Source organism: Heloderma suspectum, chromosome 1, assembly GCF_057233095.1.
Source record: "Heloderma suspectum isolate Gila_16-S chromosome 1, 16-S_ref, whole genome shotgun sequence".
NCBI lineage: Eukaryota > Metazoa > Chordata > Lepidosauria > Squamata > Helodermatidae > Heloderma > Heloderma suspectum.
Genome location: NC_139458.1, coordinates 54,039,358 through 54,057,472, shown reverse-complemented (window position 1 = coordinate 54,057,472; position 18,115 = coordinate 54,039,358). Strand labels below are relative to the sequence as shown.

Here is an 18,115-nt window from a genome sequence, read left to right as displayed (position 1 = left end):
TACTATGCTGTTATATTCCTGGGTTCCCACTATTTCTCCAAATACTTCAGCCATGTGGACAGTAGATACAAATGGACCAACTTGTGACTGAACCCAACTGGGAAAGGTGAGGGACAGGTAAAACTAGCTTGCAACTGAGCCTGTTCCCCCAGGAGCTGCTCCCTGAGACACCAGTTTAGGACTTTGCCTATTTCTCATCTTTCCTGATCTGGGAAGGTGATGGATGGGTGAAGCCAGCTCCCCATAAAGCCTGTGCCTTGAGCAGCCACTCCTCGAGGCACTGACAAAGGAAGCCTGATGCCTGCTCTTTGGAACTTAGAAATGGCTGGGTCTGCTAGAACTGCCTGAGATGGCATAGAGAGCATCATGGACTAAGGACCTGGTAGGGAAACAGCTGAGAGATTGCAGAAGGTGTGAGGTGGATGAATCTCTGAGCTAGAACCTAGGGGGATGGCTCCTTGAGAACCAGCTTCACCCATCCCTCCTCACCTTACTAGATCAGGGAAGACAAGGGAGGAGTAAAGCCAACTGAGCCACAGCCCTGAGGAGCACTCCTTGAGGCTGGCTCAGGTGGGAGCAGCTCTCCTGCCTCCTTCTCTTTCTCTGAGGGGGCGGGGCTTCAGGGAGGGCCTCACCCAAGGTTTCACAGGCCAGATGGGGATGGATTCATAGACTCTCCGGCATGTGGGCCTACGAGTTTGATCCATGGTACTGAGATTCCCTGTTTGTGTCTTATAGTCATATGAGTTTATTTTGGTCCTAGTTTCTGAACAAGTAGGACTAGTACCAATCAGAGACTGTCATCCTATCACTGGACATGAATGCCAAATTTCACAAATACAGTAAACAATCATTGGCTCTAAATTACAGCATATTTCCCAGAGGTATTAAGAATGGTCATGTAACCCCTGTCCCTGATTTAAATCTCCTTCCATGAACCAAACGGAATCAGGATCTTTACAGGGAAAGTGATTCAGGAAGACCATGGTGATGACTATGTATTTTTCCTTTTATATCATTCAGCCTGCTGATGGGGAAGATGAAACCTATGTCAGGCAGGTGGTGGAAACCCCCACTTACATCAATTCTCCTACAAGCTATATTGACAACCTGTGAAAGAGACATGATACCAACTCCCAGACAGAGAGAAATCGCAAAAGGTTTCACCTACAAGTCACAAGAGTTTTTTCTCACCAGTATCTGGTATGAATTCTTCAGTTATTGCTACTATTATGGTAACATGCCATAATAAAAAGTACAATCTAAAAAGTAAAATGAATTTTTAAAAAGGACAATCTATAAAGGTACCTCCCAACCAAGGCCTGCTACAAAATCCTCGTAGGCTTGGCTTCCTCCAGTATTAGTAAGGATGGAGTGTTTATCCTCTTGTCCCTCAGCAACATAAAATACTGCAATTTTGTGCGTCTCTCGGCTGTAAGACACAGGACTGCAATTACATAAGAATGTACTCTGAAGTCACTAAGGAATGAGACATACAAATAGAAAAGGGGCTATAACTTTGAAAAACGCAGCACTGGCACATCACAGACATTTTTCTTTCTAGTGTTTTTACGCTTTAACTTCCTTGTTCTCACCTCCTCATCTTTTAAAAAAGTTAACGACTTAAAATAATTTCAGTAACAAAACTGTGTAAATAGTCAGGGAGATTCCCCAACCTTTGAGGCTATTTGAGGAGAACTTGTTTGCGTAAACATTTTTTGTTTTTTGACGTGCTGAATCCAAATCTGTCTGTACATTAGCCATACACTTTAGCTTTGGTCCTAAAGCCAAGGATTTGACAGCCATTCTGGATTTTAAAATTTCCATTTTCTCAGCTTCACTTCATTTTCTAAGGCTCGTTTGTACAAACTATGCATCATTTAATGCTCTGTGAATAACACATTTTGTTTCATAACATATTTTGCACAAATGTTATGTTGGTCCAACATAAATTTCAGTTGGCCATCATTTTGTAAGTTTTGCACTTAGGTTTCTAAAAATCCTTTGGGAGAAATGTTAGACCTAATATTAGCTAGCCCTCAAAATTTCATCAAACTTGGTTGAGTAGCATGGCTCCAAATTCATGTTTCTGCTGGCAAGGCAATGGCATCAATCATTTTGGCTGCCACCCTTGGTTTTAGAGTCAAAGCTAAATGTATTGCCTAGCTACGGATTTGGATTCAGCAGGCTGAAAAATATAAAGAAACATTCAAGCAAATTCCCCTCAGCCTCAAAAGTTGGGAAATTTCCCTGATTATAATATTCTTCCTTGAAAAAAGTATAAGGAAAATTCTGAGAGAGAGGTCAAATCTCTGAATTTGCTCTTGCTCATCTACAAATCTAGTTTGCAGATATGAATGAACATATTTTAGTAACAACTCCATATATGTAATTAATGGCTTACCTTCCTTTGATTATTAATTAACATAATATGCTCAAATGCTACCTGTGTTTCTATTGGTTAATTGTTTATCAAAAGTAGGTCCTTGACTAATAAACTTGATTGAATAAAGAAACACAGTATGCTTTGATTTGAATAAGTGCCTTATGAAGGAAGTCTCTTTTAGCTGATTTTTCAGCTTGAGGGAAAGAGGTCTCTCCTCTCCCTACCTTGGAAAGCCTCTGCTGTAATCAGTTCTATTCCTTTCAAAGCACTGATGACTTAAACAAGACTTTGTTCCACAGCTAAGAAATAAACTATTAACACTTTTTACAGATTTATGGCTTAGACAACCAATAAACTGAATTACATTAAAATTAACTACAGAACAACAGGCACTGGCACCTCAGTCCTAGAGACTTAAGAGGTGAATCCCACTGACTTCCAAAAGAAATCAGCCAGATTTGCACCTTGATCAGAAACACCTTTGCTTGAAACACATGTAGCAAAGTCAAATTTTTTAGATATAAATGCCTTTTCAGAAATGAAGCAATCATTTTAACACATTATAAAGGTTGCTTATAACAGATAACTTGCCATTGTCTTGAATCCAAATTTCTAAGTTCTCGAAGTAGCTTTTCATTTTTTTTCAGAAGATGAAAGCTTCTTCTAAATAAGGAAAATGTAACAAACGTTTTCATCACCTCTACAATGACAGATATAGGACAGCACAACAACGCATTTTCAATTCCATTCATGCAATCTCCTACGGTTTTCTTTCCTTTTGTAAGACCTTTTCCATATCAAAGATGAATAGATCTTTTTAAAATAATATATACATATAGTTATTTTTTTTATCCCAGGTGGTCTTCTGCATCCTTGTTAGTGCCTTGAACATAATCCCCACTTCGTTCCACTTCTTCCCATTTAATCTGGTGGGCTGAACAGGACTCCCTTTGGAGCACATAAAACCTGCTCTTTAGTAGGCCAGGCGATAACTGCTTAGTGATAAAAAGGTACTTCCATGCCAGCCAAAGGAGCAAATGCAAAAAAGACAAACAAAAAACTGAATTGTGGACTGCAATAAAGCAGGGTAAAGCAAAACCTTGAGGTTCCCCCAGATTAGCTATAGAATTTTAAAAGCCTAATGATGTTACTATAAAATAGCTATCTTCCACTTATTATTTGTACTTCTGCCACTGTTCATAAAACATGTGATTGGGGGTGGGGGGACTCCTAAGAACAGTACCAACAAAGGAGAACAGCCTGCTTTGACAACAACAATAAAATTCTAGGGAGGGGAACAGTGGATATGTTGTAATAATTTGAGATCAATATACCTCATATAAACACCAATGCATTTTTTAAAATCAAGATTTATAGACTTCTTTAAATACACAGTTTTTTCTCCAGGGAAGATATTGATGCTTATAAGAACCCGATTAATTAAATATCTACTAACCATATTTAAAAATAAACACCTTTCATTTCATGACCTATACTCAAGTATGTAATATTAAATTGAAATAATTTCCCCCCAAAATGGTTTTATCCACTCGTTTCACAGTCAAGATTAATATAAACCCAAAAGAAAGATTTGGTTTTGATTTGCTTATTTTGTGAATGGTAATGCTCAGAGAATAGTTTGTATGATTTTAATGTCTCATGATTTTGCACACTGTTTTAGAAGCAGCTTATACACACTGAAACCCCATAAAAATAGTGTTGATAAGAAACGAACAGGTAAGATTTATGTTATTTCAGTATCTGGATAAGCTAAGGAAAAGGGGTGCATCCATACAGGAGTTCAGGTCATAAATAATGTTGAGCGAAGGGCTGACCAGACAATCTTCTATTTAAACCCTAACCAAGATCTGAGAAGGGGATCGTGCAATATAAAAATCAAAGTGATCTCTTTCCCTCTGCTGTCTATAGTGAGTGACGAAAAGATGGCTTTTCTACCACTTCACTCTTTGTGGCATGCACAGAACAGTCAAAAAATTCTGCTGCAAGTTGATCAAAATTCATAACTAAATTTAGCATTAAGTCAGAATATTTAATAACACTAAAAACAGTTTCACTGTAAACTGCCCTTTAACAAGAAAGCACATAAACTATGGCATTCAATGCCACAAGATGTGGTGTTACCAACTTAGGGAGCTTTAAAAAGGGATTAGAGAAATGTATGCAGGATAAGGCTACAAGTCACAATGGCTATATGCTACCTCTAAGAACACAGACAGCAGTCGCTGAGAAACAACAGTGGGAGAGGGACCTCATATCTGGCTTGTGGGCTTTCCACAGGCATTTGGTTGGCTGCTGTGGGAAACAGGGTGCTGGAGTAGATTAGGACTTTGGCCTGACCCAGTAGAGTTCTTATATTACGTTCAAGACATTATGGGTGACTTGTGGCTGCTGCCTAAAACAGCAGCCCTATGTCTGCCCCTCTGCAGCATCTCATCATACAGAACATGTGATGTCACATCATTGCACTGAGACTTACACTACCCTTCCTCGTGGGTATGGAAAAACTTACAGAGAAGTGATACAACGTATTAGTTGACATTACCGATGAGGAGAAAGAGATGTGTTGCTGCTGTTTTCAATGGCAGCCATGTTTCTTTCGTAACACCTAGTTCAGTTCTGAATGAATAAGACCAGCTTGTATTTAACAGCAAACAACATTATCCTTTTACCTTTTATCCCAAGAATTCATTCCCAGAATACTGAGAAGCAATCTGCAATAGTAAAACGCTGAATAGGGCTTTTGTGGGATCGGCTCATCCTGCTCCATAGCCTTCATATTTAAGTCACTGAAGTGCTTTTCAACAAAATCTCTCTCTTCTGTGTGTTGTTTAAGGATTGCATTGATTACATCATTTTCCTGTTTCTCTGAGACACAAATAGGTTGTGGAGCAGGAACATTGAGTGATACACCTGTCCTTTGCAAGCACTCAGGACTCGTGATTCCTATATACTGCAAAAGCTCATCAAGGGCATCTTCTTCATCCCTAATTGTGTCCCATGTTGGCACAGTCTCTCTAAATCTTCTTTTTATGGGGAGTGCAAGTCCATCCTTTACACATACTTCTTCTGCACATGGAGTAGGTTCTGAGGCATCTTCTGCTTTCTCTTGATGGGGTAATGAGAGCACAAAAGAAGTTGGTTCAATTAAGCCACAAAGAGGTGGAGGCCCATAAAGAATGGCAGAATCCCATGAATATTTGCCAGACAGATCACGCACAATAATTCTGACATTTGAGTTAGCTGATGCAAGTCCAGCAGACAGACCCCCTCCAGGCATGTTCTCTTCTGCTCGAATTTGTATACATGAAACTAAAGTTGTATTGTTTAACACGAAGAACTGGAGGTTGGGGTTCTCAAAAAGCTCAGGAGAAAGCTCAGAGCTTTCGCTGTAAGGATTGTCATTGTTTTCACATACTTGACTTGTCAGCATAGCAGGTCCCCCACTCATTGGATAATGGCCTAAATGGTTTACCAGATGAGTTATCACAGTACGAGCTGCCACAGAAATCAGTCCTTGCTGCATATGAGATTTTACTGAAAAACAAAGGGCAGAAGCTTAAGTTATACAGATAAATGGAAAATTACAAGAACTACACACAAAAGCAAACATTTAAATTTGAGACACATTATGATCTGCATGCAACCAGAGTACACCTAAAAGTTAAATGAAAAATACTGCTTTCCTAGAGACAACAGGCATTCTGAGAAGCAACAAGAGCAAAGAATGGTAAAAAGAAAAAAAAATCCAGTGCCCCAGTTCTAGAACTGCTGTACCAAGTAATACATGTACAGGATGAAGCATTCAAGGAATACATCACAAAATAGGCTGCTATATCGTTGTTTTATCATTTCTAAATTGCCTAATCACTGAACACAGATTAAAAATAAGACAGTCCGTACCCACAGGCTTACAATCTAAAAGACACAGCACAGAAAGAAATGGGGATGGGTCGGAAAGTGGCCAAGCCGAGCCAGGCTCCGGTTCTTAATGTTAAACAGTTGTTCCCATAATGACCAGCTTGAATGGAAACAGTTCAGGGAGGAGAGGAGCAAAATGGTGCCTGGACTTTGGAGGGCACTGCCAGGTGTTGCAACTATATTCAAAAACCCCAGCAGAAAGACAGGCCAACACAGTGCTTAGGATGTAGTTACTAGAATTCAGAAGATCCACCCGGTGAATACAGTCCACACTCCACTGAAGTCAACTGTGAAACACCCACAGCTTTTAATGGTGCCAGACCATGTCCCACAAGACTGAGTACAAAAGCCGTATAGTTGCACTTCTTAAACCAATCTAAACATGCACTTCTTAAATTATTCTGAAGAATGAGTAAACTACTGATGTGATCAAATCAGTTTAATAGAAAAGAGAAATTCGAAAATTACGAATAGTTAAAAAAAGAGACTTCTTAGCACATCAGTAACCTAACTGGGAAAGGAAAAAAAACCATTCACAACAAAGTAGGCTATTTGAATAAAATAGTTAACTGCAAACAACAGCAGCAGCAACAGCAGCAATGACATATTTTGAGGCTTTACAAGCAGCTTTGAAGTTACCCACAGCATACACGTCTACTCAGAAGTAAGTTCCCAGTAAGTTCAATCGGGCTTACTCCCAGGTGTGGGCATAGGACTGCAGCTCTAGAGTACTTTTTAAACCCTTGAGACCATATTCAGATGTACGTTTCCTGGAGAATTATGTCCATTGTGATAAACCCCTTTATCCCAATACAAACTGACAGTGCTATCTGTCTCTGCTGAGAACCCCCTGCATAGACCAATGTGCTTGGCTTTAGATCCAATGTACTTTCCCAGTTTAATCCCTGTTTTACAATAGCTAACTGGTTTGAACTGTCTAGCTCTTTTGTCACAGAAATTCAAACACGTAAGGAAGATGGAACCACCCTCTAAGTAAATTTCTGATTGGCTACCTTGACCTCCTACATCAGAGATGGAGCTTATTTCAGTGATCCAAACTACACTCTGTCTTAGGTACGAGGCTGGTTTCCACTTGTCTCAGATTTCCATAAATATGTGGGATATCATCACAGTCCCTTGTCTCCTTTGTAATCATGCAAATCAGGTGAACAAATATGCTCTGCAAGAGACTAATGCCCTCTCAAACCATCTTTTCTGCAAAGCACTCTGCATATGCTCTGAAACCCAAGACTGTTACACAAGCAGGTAAAATGTAACTAGCTAAGTTTAACTTTTTTTAAAGCCTGTGTGTGATTTTGTTGGCTTTCTTTCTTTTCTCTTTTTTCTGTTGCTTCCAAACCCTTTCTCCAAATGAACTTTCTTTAAAGACATTGATCATTCAATTCAATTATTTTAAAAGGGGTATTTCTCTGGAGTTTCTCACTAATATCTTCCCTGTGTGCTGGACAACATGGTTATTAAGCTACCTGTTGTTGTTCTAAGAATATTTTACAAGATTCTGTAGAATTTTGTATCCTCTGGGTTTGGGGAAATAAATGTAAAGTTCAGCATGTTTTATTATATTTAGAGCTGGGCTTAAAGGAGGGATCCTTGTCAGTAGGTCTTAGAATCTTACCACCCACCCCAATAGCAGGCCAGCCTAGTGTTTCTCAGGCTAGGTTCAGCATGAATGGTGATTTTCTCTTAAGCTTCTTCCAGAGGATCATTTCCAAAAACTATCAGAGGTAAACTGCAACACAGTTTCTTGTTTCATTTCAAGTCTGTACAAATGGCTAATATATTTGAGTGTAATAAGCTCATCTGCGCCCCCCACCGCTCCGCCCCACATTTTTCTGTTGAATACACACACTTATTTAGAATTTAATAAAACCGTTTTGTCTCTTGAAAAATCGAGACAAATTCAGTGTCATTTTCATCTGTCCCTCAGTAGATTCATCTGTCACAAGATGGTAGAAAGACCTCTGTTAGATGCTGAAAGGGCATAATTGTTATGTTTATTCCATGATACTGGTCTTTTTCATTTTCAACACTGATTTCAATCATTGAAAACAATGTACTCAGGGTGGTTCCAGGAGCATTTGTTTTTCAGATCCCAGTCACAGATTACCCCAAAACTCCCAAAACCCAGGAGGCAACTCTGAGGCAGCAGCAGCAAACACTGTTAGCAGCTAAATGTTCAGAATCAGGGAATAATGATTCCTGAGACTTTGTGGCTGACAGTGACACTGACAGATAGTTTAGGTTCAGCTCAGGCAGCCTATATCCTCCTCTTTCCATAATGCTTTGTCTCTTACCCAACCTTCCTATCATGCCTATATGCTTTTCATACCATTTACCATCATGTATGACCATCACCAGTTATGTTACTATCACTTCTGGAGTCTGAAATGCTTAAAAATCATTAATATGCAATAGAAAAGCTAGCAAAGGAAAAATGTACCATGGGTGCCCAAGCCCTTTTTCAGTGCTGACTAATGTTTATATTTTAAAACATTATTAATTGTATAAAACATTAAAATAACCAACCTCACTGGAAATTCATAAAAGACAATCACAGCATCCACATCAGAAACCAGGCAACAATTTCAGAAACAACAGTGATTTTCCAGAAAGAAGCCCAGGAAAAGAAAAAAATAACATAATCCTACACTTAGGCTGCACTCTTATACACACTTTCCTGGGAGTAAGTTCCATGGAACTCAATGAGACTTTACTTCTGAGTAGACATGTATAGATTTGTGCTGCTATTCATCAGAAGACTCAAGCTGCTTAATAAAAATGTAATAGAAATGGCTTAATAATATTTCTGCCAAAGTTGTGCTATAAATAATACACTTTGATTTACTATCAGGCAGGTTCCATTAGAACAGCCTCCCCCAACTTGATGACCTCCAGATGTTTTGGACTACAACTCTCAGCATTTCTGAGCATTGGCCATGCTGGCTTGGGCTGATGGGAGCCCAAAACATCTGGAGGGGACCAGGTTGGGAAAGACTGTAGGAGGGTGAAGTACAATGCTGCTCTTCACATAATTAAAAGACAGCAGCGGCTCAAAAGCAGATGTGCACAAGCCTTTCTGTGAAAGACGTCCTGTATATACCTGAGGTGGTAGGACAATCCAAGTGATGCCCTCTCCCCCCAGTATAATTTATAAAATGTATTTGTAAGTTAAGTAACTGACAATTTGCTGACTTTTAATTGTGCCTCATGTCTACTGCCTGAGGCAGCACCTGCCTCATAGTGGGACCAGCTCTACTGCTGCTGTTCTCATATTTTCACTGATACTGACTGAGAGTTTCACGTATAGATATGGTGCTATAGGACGCAATATTCTTGTTACTGGATTTCAAAGCATTCTTAACATCTATTCTTGGGGTTCAAGGTGTATTAGGCTGGAAGAAGCAACACAATGCTTCAAATAAGCTTTATTTGCTGAACTGAACCGATGAGAGTCCTGTGCCTAGCCACTCCTGCCATATCTTAAAGATGGGGTTCAGAATCACTTATTTCTGCAGGTCAGTGATAGCACCAATTCTTACCCTCTTTGATATAGTCAAATGGCCAGACAGACATATCAGGTGGCTTAAAATGAGGAGGAAGAAGGTCATGAGACTGGAGGAAGGGGAAATCTAAGAACCAGGACCCCACTGTGGGCCTACCAATGGTTGGGTCTTATTTTCAGACATGATCACACCTCTGACCGCCTCAGCAACAGCTTGCTCCCCTCAATTGCTCTTTAGAATGGCAGCTATTAGAGTAGTGGAAAATGCATAGTATTTAGTACAGCTAAACCAGTACTATAATCCAGAGAACAGTTCTTCATTAAACTGTCTCAGCTCACCTTTTGTAGGAATCTTACTTGAAAATAATTTTAAAGGGAAAAAATAGGCCACTAACTTATGTAAGACAACATAGCAAGGCATCAATGAAATCTCTTATTTAATATTTTAACAAAAACCCAAAAGAACCTATCCTGTGAGGAAATGCACAAATGAAGGATAGCAATGCTAGGGTTTTGTGCAACAGACATTCATTTGAAAGGGGGAAAAAATCTATTCAAGGTTGTCTTTTCAAATTGTCAGATTAAACAAATCACACAGCATTTGTTGCAAACCCATAATTACACATTATTATAGCACACAAAAGCAGCAAGGCACAAAAAGCTACCGCAATTCTCTATACTTGCAATGGAACATGTAGGGGAAGTTAATTTTGGCAAATACTTTAAATATTAGCTTTGCATAATATGTATAGGTGAAACTGTAATTAGGGCAGAATGAATCCTTCGATGCTTCTTTCTTCTGACCCTGCAGATGATTACTCTTTACTAATAAGACCACAGCCATTTGACAAAAAGCCAACTACAGTACCTTGCTTCATTCTTCAGTAAATTTAATAATTACCGCTCCTCCTGCCAATAGTTCTCAAATCAGATTTGTTCAATCCAATACTGAGCTTATTAGAGGACAGCTCTGTGTTCAGAATTCTTTGGCCAAAAAAGTACTTGAAGATGATGAAGCATGCCTTAGACAAGGGCACAATGATTAGCCATTTTCTCCACATAAAAAAAACAGCACGGAGTCACTACAGACCACAAAATCACCTGCTGTTAGCACACAGCTGCTACAAAAAGGTTCTGCATTTATCTAGTCCTTAATATCTTTAAGGAAGCCTAAAGGGAACAGCTTAATATAGGAGGAGAATGACACTACACAGAATATTTGGTATCAATATTAAAGCCCATCTTTTCCAAATTTCCTTCCACCAGGACCATTTGATATTTGCTAAATGAAAAATGCAACTTAGAACTTCTTTCAACCCTTATTTCAAGGTGTTTATTTTCAGAGGAAAAAAATATTTCCGACAGAGAGCTCTTTTGGAAACAACCAAGGTTCAGACGAATATTTCTGTACAAAATAAAAAAAATCATAATGATTTTTTAAAAATCAATGTTAAAAGTCTATCCACTTTGAAATAGTTTTCATTATGCCTCATCTATTCTACATCTGGTTGCTTGGACAAGTAAATTTAAGATAATTTATCTAAAAACAAAAATTATACATCATGTTACTTACTTGTTTACTGATGTAAAGACGGGCAAAGGGATCCATATTAAATTTTTATATTGTGGAGGATGTACTTTAGTAAACAGAGTTGTAATTACTGAAAATTACACTGATTTATTCCACATTGATTAGCACTATCGATCGTATATAATGGCATTAAATGTGATTTAAAATTCACACTTCAGACAAACACTTGAGTATTGGAAATCCACATTATTTGGTCAAAAGGAGGAGTTCAGCAAGGCAAACAGACCTTCTGTGACTGGCTGGAGTTTTGAAGACCGTTCTGAATCAGGTGAATGTAAAGGTTCCGGCTCCTTCAAACTTTCCAAATACATAAAAGGATCATAATCCGAAGATGCCAAATCCGATAGGCTCAAAGGAAAATATTTTGGGTTGCTAAAGCACTGCGATCCATAGACACATCCATGAAGAACCTAAGAATAAAAATGAAGTTGACTAAAGCATATGTACACATTTGTTAAAGGTAAAAGGTGTCCCCAACTAGTCGTGTCCGACTCTAGGGTGTGGTGCTCATCTCCATTTCTAAGCCGAAGAGCCAGAGCTGTCCGAAGACGCTTCCGTGGTCATGTGGCTGGCATGACTGAACACCAAGGTGCACAGAACGCTGTTACCTTTCCCTCCGAAGCGCTACCTATTCATCTACTTGCAATTTCTTGCTTTCGAACTGCTAGGTTGGCAGGAGCTGGGACTGAAGACGGGAACTCACTCCATCACGCAGCACTCGGGTCTCGAACTGCTGTCCTGCCGACCTTCCGGTCTGCAATTCAGCGTCTTAACCACTAAGCCACCGCGGCCCCTTACACATTTGTTACAAGTGTGAAAACTAAAGTGAAGGCAGGGCATTTACCATAAAATGGAACAGAATATACAAGCTAGAGTGCTTAATCTGTTCCGATGCTATGGGAAGTGCTTTGCTGCATGTACAAAAGTGTACACAGGAAGCTGTCATCCATTTTATTTGGATAGGGAGGGCCAGAATAATCCTACAATATACTTTGGAGTACATTCCCTGTCCTAAATGTCTTACTCAACCCTTACTGAAAATGGTTCACTCTACTCTATATAACACATGGTTAGATATTGAAGGATTTTTACAGGTAATTCTAAGGGCTGGTTTTACCTATAACGCCCTTCACAGCATGGGAACTCAGTACTTGAAGGATCACCTCTCCCCACATGTACTGACCAGACCCTGAGATCTTTTTCAGAGGCCCTTCTTTGAGTGCTCCCACCAAGTCCGGTACTGTGGGTGGTTATGAACTAAAGGGCCTTTCCAGTGGTGGCATTTGGGTTGTGGAGTGCCCTCCCCAGAGAGGTCTGCCTGGCACCTAGACTTTAATTTCAGTGGCAGGCAAAGAGCTTTTTATTTTCCCATGTTTTCAAAATGGTTGTATTTTTTTTTAGAATTGTTTAGCTCTTTTCATTTTTATTCTTTGCTCTCAGCTTTCTTTGATCTTTTAAAATCTTATTTGCGGTTTTTAATGTTCCGTTTGATTGTACTGCATTTTTGATTGTATTTGAAGCCCTCCAAATCCCAAATATGCTCCCAACATGGGAAGAAATTTATACCAGCCCTGGGGCAAGAAATCAGAGGGAAATAGTTGAAAATAAACATCCAACCCCAGAACAGGATACACAGGAGGAAAGCATCACTTCTCCCTCAATTCCACCCTGCTGGCATGAACCCAGTAGGGCTTTGAAAGTGGCAGTTCATCCGCCTTTGACTCTACTTCTAAATATACTTTAGAAGACATTGGCAAGAGAAGAAGGCAAGGCCCAAGGTGTTATATGAGCATTGTTTTTTTTCCATTTCAACACTTTTGATATGGGAATGATGGCATAAAACCTGTATCACACTAGTTTTTTGAGTCAGAGGTTTGTAATACTTAACATTTCTAATTCTTGGAAGGAGAACAACATATTTTAAGTTAAGTGAGATAATAAAGATAAAGGATTTATGTTCAATAAGGACTTTATATTAAAATTTAATTGTCTGATATACTGTCTGATATCAGTACAACATGAGGTCCATTCTTGTACTCACTTACCTAGGAGTAAGCCCCATTCAATTTACTGGGGCTTACTTATGAATAGACATGTATAGAATTATGTTGTTAATTAATAACTGGTTTATTTTTTGAGCTTGTTACCAGAGTTCTCACAAGTTTTGGAAATCTTATATTACTACGCGTATTTCATATTTTAAGGGCCTATCTCATTAATTTACACACTTTTGTGATATGAAAGATGGAAGAACACATTTCATTTATTAAAATATTTATAAATTGCCTTTTTGCTCTAGCAAAGCCCCCAAGGTGACGTATATATGTACTTCAAGATTTAGGTCCACAAATAGAGTCACAGATATGGATCATGATTTGGACTTCAGCACCATTTTCTTCGTTCTCTCTAACGCCAAATAAAGTGCATTTAAATGTTGGCAATGTAGAGAACTCCTGTACTTTTAGCTCATATAAGGAAGAATTACTCTGCATGTATTGGAGAAAATGTGGTATGAAAGATATACGTGGTCTGCCCTAAAATTAGCCTTTGGGGGGTTTATAGTACCCAATATTTCAGAAACCATCGCCATCATATATTGATAGAGTCAGTGGTCATATTAAGGGGGCTTGGCACAGAATACATTCCAGCTTTAAAGAGTATGTTGACATATTTCCATTTTGTTGTTTGTAGGCTTGATCCTGTTTTATATGGTGGTTGCTTCTGAGTTTTTAAAATTGACTTTATGTGTGATAGCCTTCTGAAATTGCATATCTGCTTTGTATGGTTAAGAAATAATGAAAGCCTGTTTGATTTGTGTATTTTTCTTTGTTTGTAAAAACCTAAAAGATTAAATAAAAAATACAAAAACCAACACCATCACAAACCTAACCAAAACCATAACCGGGGGGGCAGAGGGGAGCAAGTACCTTATATATACAGTTGAGAACAGATTTTTCCGTCTTATCATTTTCAGATCCTGCAGTGTGAACAGGTTGTAACAGTGTCTTTAAAGGCAAGGCCATTATCCAGTCCAACAGACACAGAAGCAGAGATACCACCAGCTGTAATAGAAGGATTTCTAAATTACAGATAGCCATAAAGAGCATATTGCATTACTCTTTATTTTTCCTCCTTCCTTTTTAAGTTTAGTCTCAGCAGAAATCCATCTCAAGAGTAAATAGTAGCACATTATTTTTTGGTGTTATGATCAACAGTTTTGATAAGAGAAACAAAGACAACAAATAGTGGGCATGATCCCACTAAATCCTAAGTCCCTTTGAGTCTCAGTGGGAGAGCTAAGCACAATGGGACTTCCACATGCTTCATTCTGGATGGATTGTATGCAAAGTGAACAAACGGAGGAGTGACTAATGGCCATTTCATACTTTTTAAGGACTTGGAGGAGGAGGTGCAGGGAATGCTGATCAAATTTGCAGATGACACAAAATTGGGAGGGATAGCTAATACTTTGGAAGACAGAAACAAAATTCAAAGTGATCTGGATAGACTGGAGTGCTGGGCAGAAAACAACAGAATGGCATTTAATAGGGACAAATGCCAAGTTCTGCACCTAGGAAAAAGAAACCAAATGCACAGTTACAAGATGGGGGATACGTGGCTCAACCACACTACGAGCGAGAAGGATCTTGGAATTGTCGTCGATCACAAGCTGAATATGAGCCAACAATGTGATGTGGCTGCAAAAAAGGCAAATGCTATTTTGGGCTGCATTAATAGAAGCATCGCTTCCAAATCCCGGGAAGTACTAGTTCCCCTCTACTCAGCACTGGTTAGGCCTCATCTGGAGTACTGTGTCCAGTTCTGGGCACCACACTTTAAGAAGGATGCAGACAAGCTGGAGAGGGTTCAAAGGAGGGCAACAAAGATGATCAGGGGACTGGAAACAAAGCCCTATGAAGAGAGACTGAAAGAACTGGGCATGTTTAGCCTTGAGAAGAGAAGACTGAGGGGAGATATGATAGCACTCTTCAAGTACTTGAAAGGTTGTCACAGAGAAGAAGGCCAGGATCTCTTCTTGATCATCCCAGAGTGCAGGACACGGAATAATGGGCTCAAGTTACAGGAAGCCAGATTCCGACTGAACATCAGGAAAAACTTCCTGAGTGTCAGAGCAATACGGCAATGGAACCAATTACCTGGGGAGGTGGTGGGCTCTCCCACACTGGAGGCCTTTAAGACGAGGCTGGACAGCCATTTGTCAGGGATGCTCTGACTTGGATTCCTGCATTGAGCAGGGGGTTGGACTCGATGGCCTTGTAGGCCCCTTCCAACCCTACTATTCTATGATTCTATGATTCTTACACATACATGAAATGGAAATAGTATAATCATACAGGTTTTGAACACTCCTAAGGAAATGTTCTCATACTTGGACTGCCTTTAAGTCTCACTATTGTGGGTGAAGTGAAGTAAACAGCTTCAGTGAACTGATAAGGCAGTAATGGGAAACCCAAGTTTCTGACCCATGAAGCCTTCCCACCTGGCCCACCGATGCCCTGCCAGCATCCCTCCTTGGGAAAGGTGAGCAATCGTAGCTCCATTGGGAGACCCTGCCACAAGGAGCCTGGAGTGCCTTGAAGCAGTGGTACCCAAAGGCTTCCTTCACCCCACGCCTTTCCCTTGAGGTGGCAGCTCCTAGTGCAGCAGCTCCCTCTTTCTTGCTGTTCGGCTGTTTCCTGAGCTGCCAGAGGGGGAGAGATCACATGGGGAGGCTTAGCCCTCCTCTCCACACAATTTCCCCCGCCCTTCAGAAAAAGCTGATCAGTGGTGAAGAGGGGACTGCTCCTTTGGGAACTGCTGCTTCAGAGCCTCCTCCCCCTGCAGCCCCCAGGGCCACCTAGCACGCTGTTCTGGAGAATTCCCCAACCTTCTGGAGCAGAGTTCCAGGTGGCACAGGGGTCAGAAGGGGGCAAAAATGGCCTCCTCACATGTTCTGCCAGCAGAAATGCTCCGCTGGATCAAAATCCTTCTGTGGACAGAAGGCACCCTTCTGTTCTTGGAAGGCAAGGTCTGGATCCAAGGCACTGTGTTAATGTTTTTCTAAGTAGGTGTTTTGAAACACAATAAAGGCATCTGGAGAAAATGGATCTTACTGTAGGCAGCAGATATTAAAATATATCTGTGTGAGCCCTTGCTGTTTGCACTCGTCACATAAATAGCACCATGAAAAGCAATTCTTGTAGAGGCAGCCTCTAAGATGAATAGGCCATTTAGGGCTTCATATGTTAAATGAGGGACCCTGAATTGTGACCAAAATACTATAATAGCCAAAGAAGATGCTGGAGGACTCAAGTAATAATAATTATACACACGTGTGTGCGCACGCACACACACACCAGCCTTGTATTTAACAACTTGACTAGTAGTCATAGGGCCCCACATTTTCAGATAACAGAGGAGCCACTGTTACTCTTATAAGTGGATGATGCTCCCAAAGGAGAAGGTGTTTCTAATTTTTTTTGCTAGAAATGTACAACATGCAGTTGCCTTATTACAGATGGCACTCCAGTTATGACAGGGGCCCCGAAGGGACTAGTGGCCCTCATCATAATAGAAATGTTCCACCTCAGCCTTGATCCCAATGAATTGGTAGTGTGCCACTGCACCATTCTTTTCAAAGTTAACACTTGACAAGAGCCACTTTCATGCGAGATTAACAGGTGACTACTTAGAAAGACAACTGCGAGAAAGGGCATCGTCCATACAACCAGATATCCCAAGACTGACCCAAGAAATAAGACCATAAATATAATAGTAAGAACACTGTACAATTGGAGGATGGTGTGTGTGTGTGTGTGTGTGTGTGTGTGTACTGCAAGGGGAAGTGGAGGCCCGCATTCAGCAGAAAGACAACTGCGAGTAAGGGCATCATCCATACAACAAGATATCCCAAGACTGACCCAAGAAATAAGATCATAAATATAATACTAAGAACACTGTACAACTGGAGGACAGGGGGGACTGCAAGGGGAAATGGAGGCCCACGTTCAACAGAAACTGCTTCCTACTATAAATTGATAACAATGGGATTTTTAAAAATTTTGGATTGGGGTGGGTGTGCCCTGTCCACTTTTGTCTTTGGCCCCTCCCATTTTTCTTTTGGCCCCACCCACTGCTGGACTATGGCCCCAAGACCTTCTCCATCCCTCCACCACCAGCAAACTTGGTTTCTGTGCTCTGATTGCTCTATTCCTCCTCCACCAGTCTGCTTGGGTAAAAAGCTTTATAAAAACTAGCCTAGGATTTTAAAAAGCTAGACTAAAAAAACTAGCCTAGCTTTAAAGAAACAAACAAACCCTAGGAAACTAGTAACATTTTTTTGCAGGCCAGTAACTTTTGTGAGCTTATTTTCAAGGCTCACTCACTCACATATTGCCCCTAGCAATTACAATATGCAAAAAGATTATACTTCTACAGAGTGCAGCCAGTCAAAGGTGTCTTGAGGTATTAGAGATAGAGTACTTGGACATTAAACTACTCGACTCCAGGTTTCCCCTGCTGAAATAAATTCAGCTTGAAATTTTTTGGTAAATTGTTAAATTAACTAAAAGAAAAAATTCCCTTGTCTTCCAAAGCCAACAAATATATTACACAGAATTTCCAATGTTTGGCATAGATTAATTTTGCAGGAAACAGTCAATGCAACACAACTTTT

General features: G+C 40.0%; 1 protein-coding gene across 9 annotated transcripts in view; it reads right to left on the bottom strand.

Annotated features, from left to right (window-relative positions):
• RALGAPA1 (Ral GTPase activating protein catalytic subunit alpha 1) overlaps positions 1-18,115 on the bottom strand; it is a 201,988-nt gene that overhangs the window by 66,954 nt on the left and 116,919 nt on the right. For 6 of the 9 annotated variants that reach the window (XR_014789084.1, XM_084843464.1, XM_084843455.1 and 3 more), the window contains exons 34-38: positions 14,367-14,501; positions 11,666-11,849; positions 5,077-5,941; positions 2,978-3,049; positions 1,309-1,447 (exon numbers count right to left, since the gene is read on the bottom strand). Coding sequence is in view for 8 of the 9 variants with exons in the window: in XM_084843464.1 (XP_084699590.1) it covers positions 1,309-1,447; positions 2,978-3,049; positions 5,077-5,941; positions 11,666-11,849; positions 14,367-14,501 (1,395 nt within the window). In the remaining variant the exon portion in view is untranslated. The remainder of the gene's footprint in view (positions 1-1,308; positions 1,448-2,977; positions 3,050-5,076; positions 5,942-11,665; positions 11,850-14,366; positions 14,502-18,115) is intronic. The other 3 variants (XM_084843473.1, XM_084843491.1, XM_084843501.1) reach the window with 1 other exon arrangement.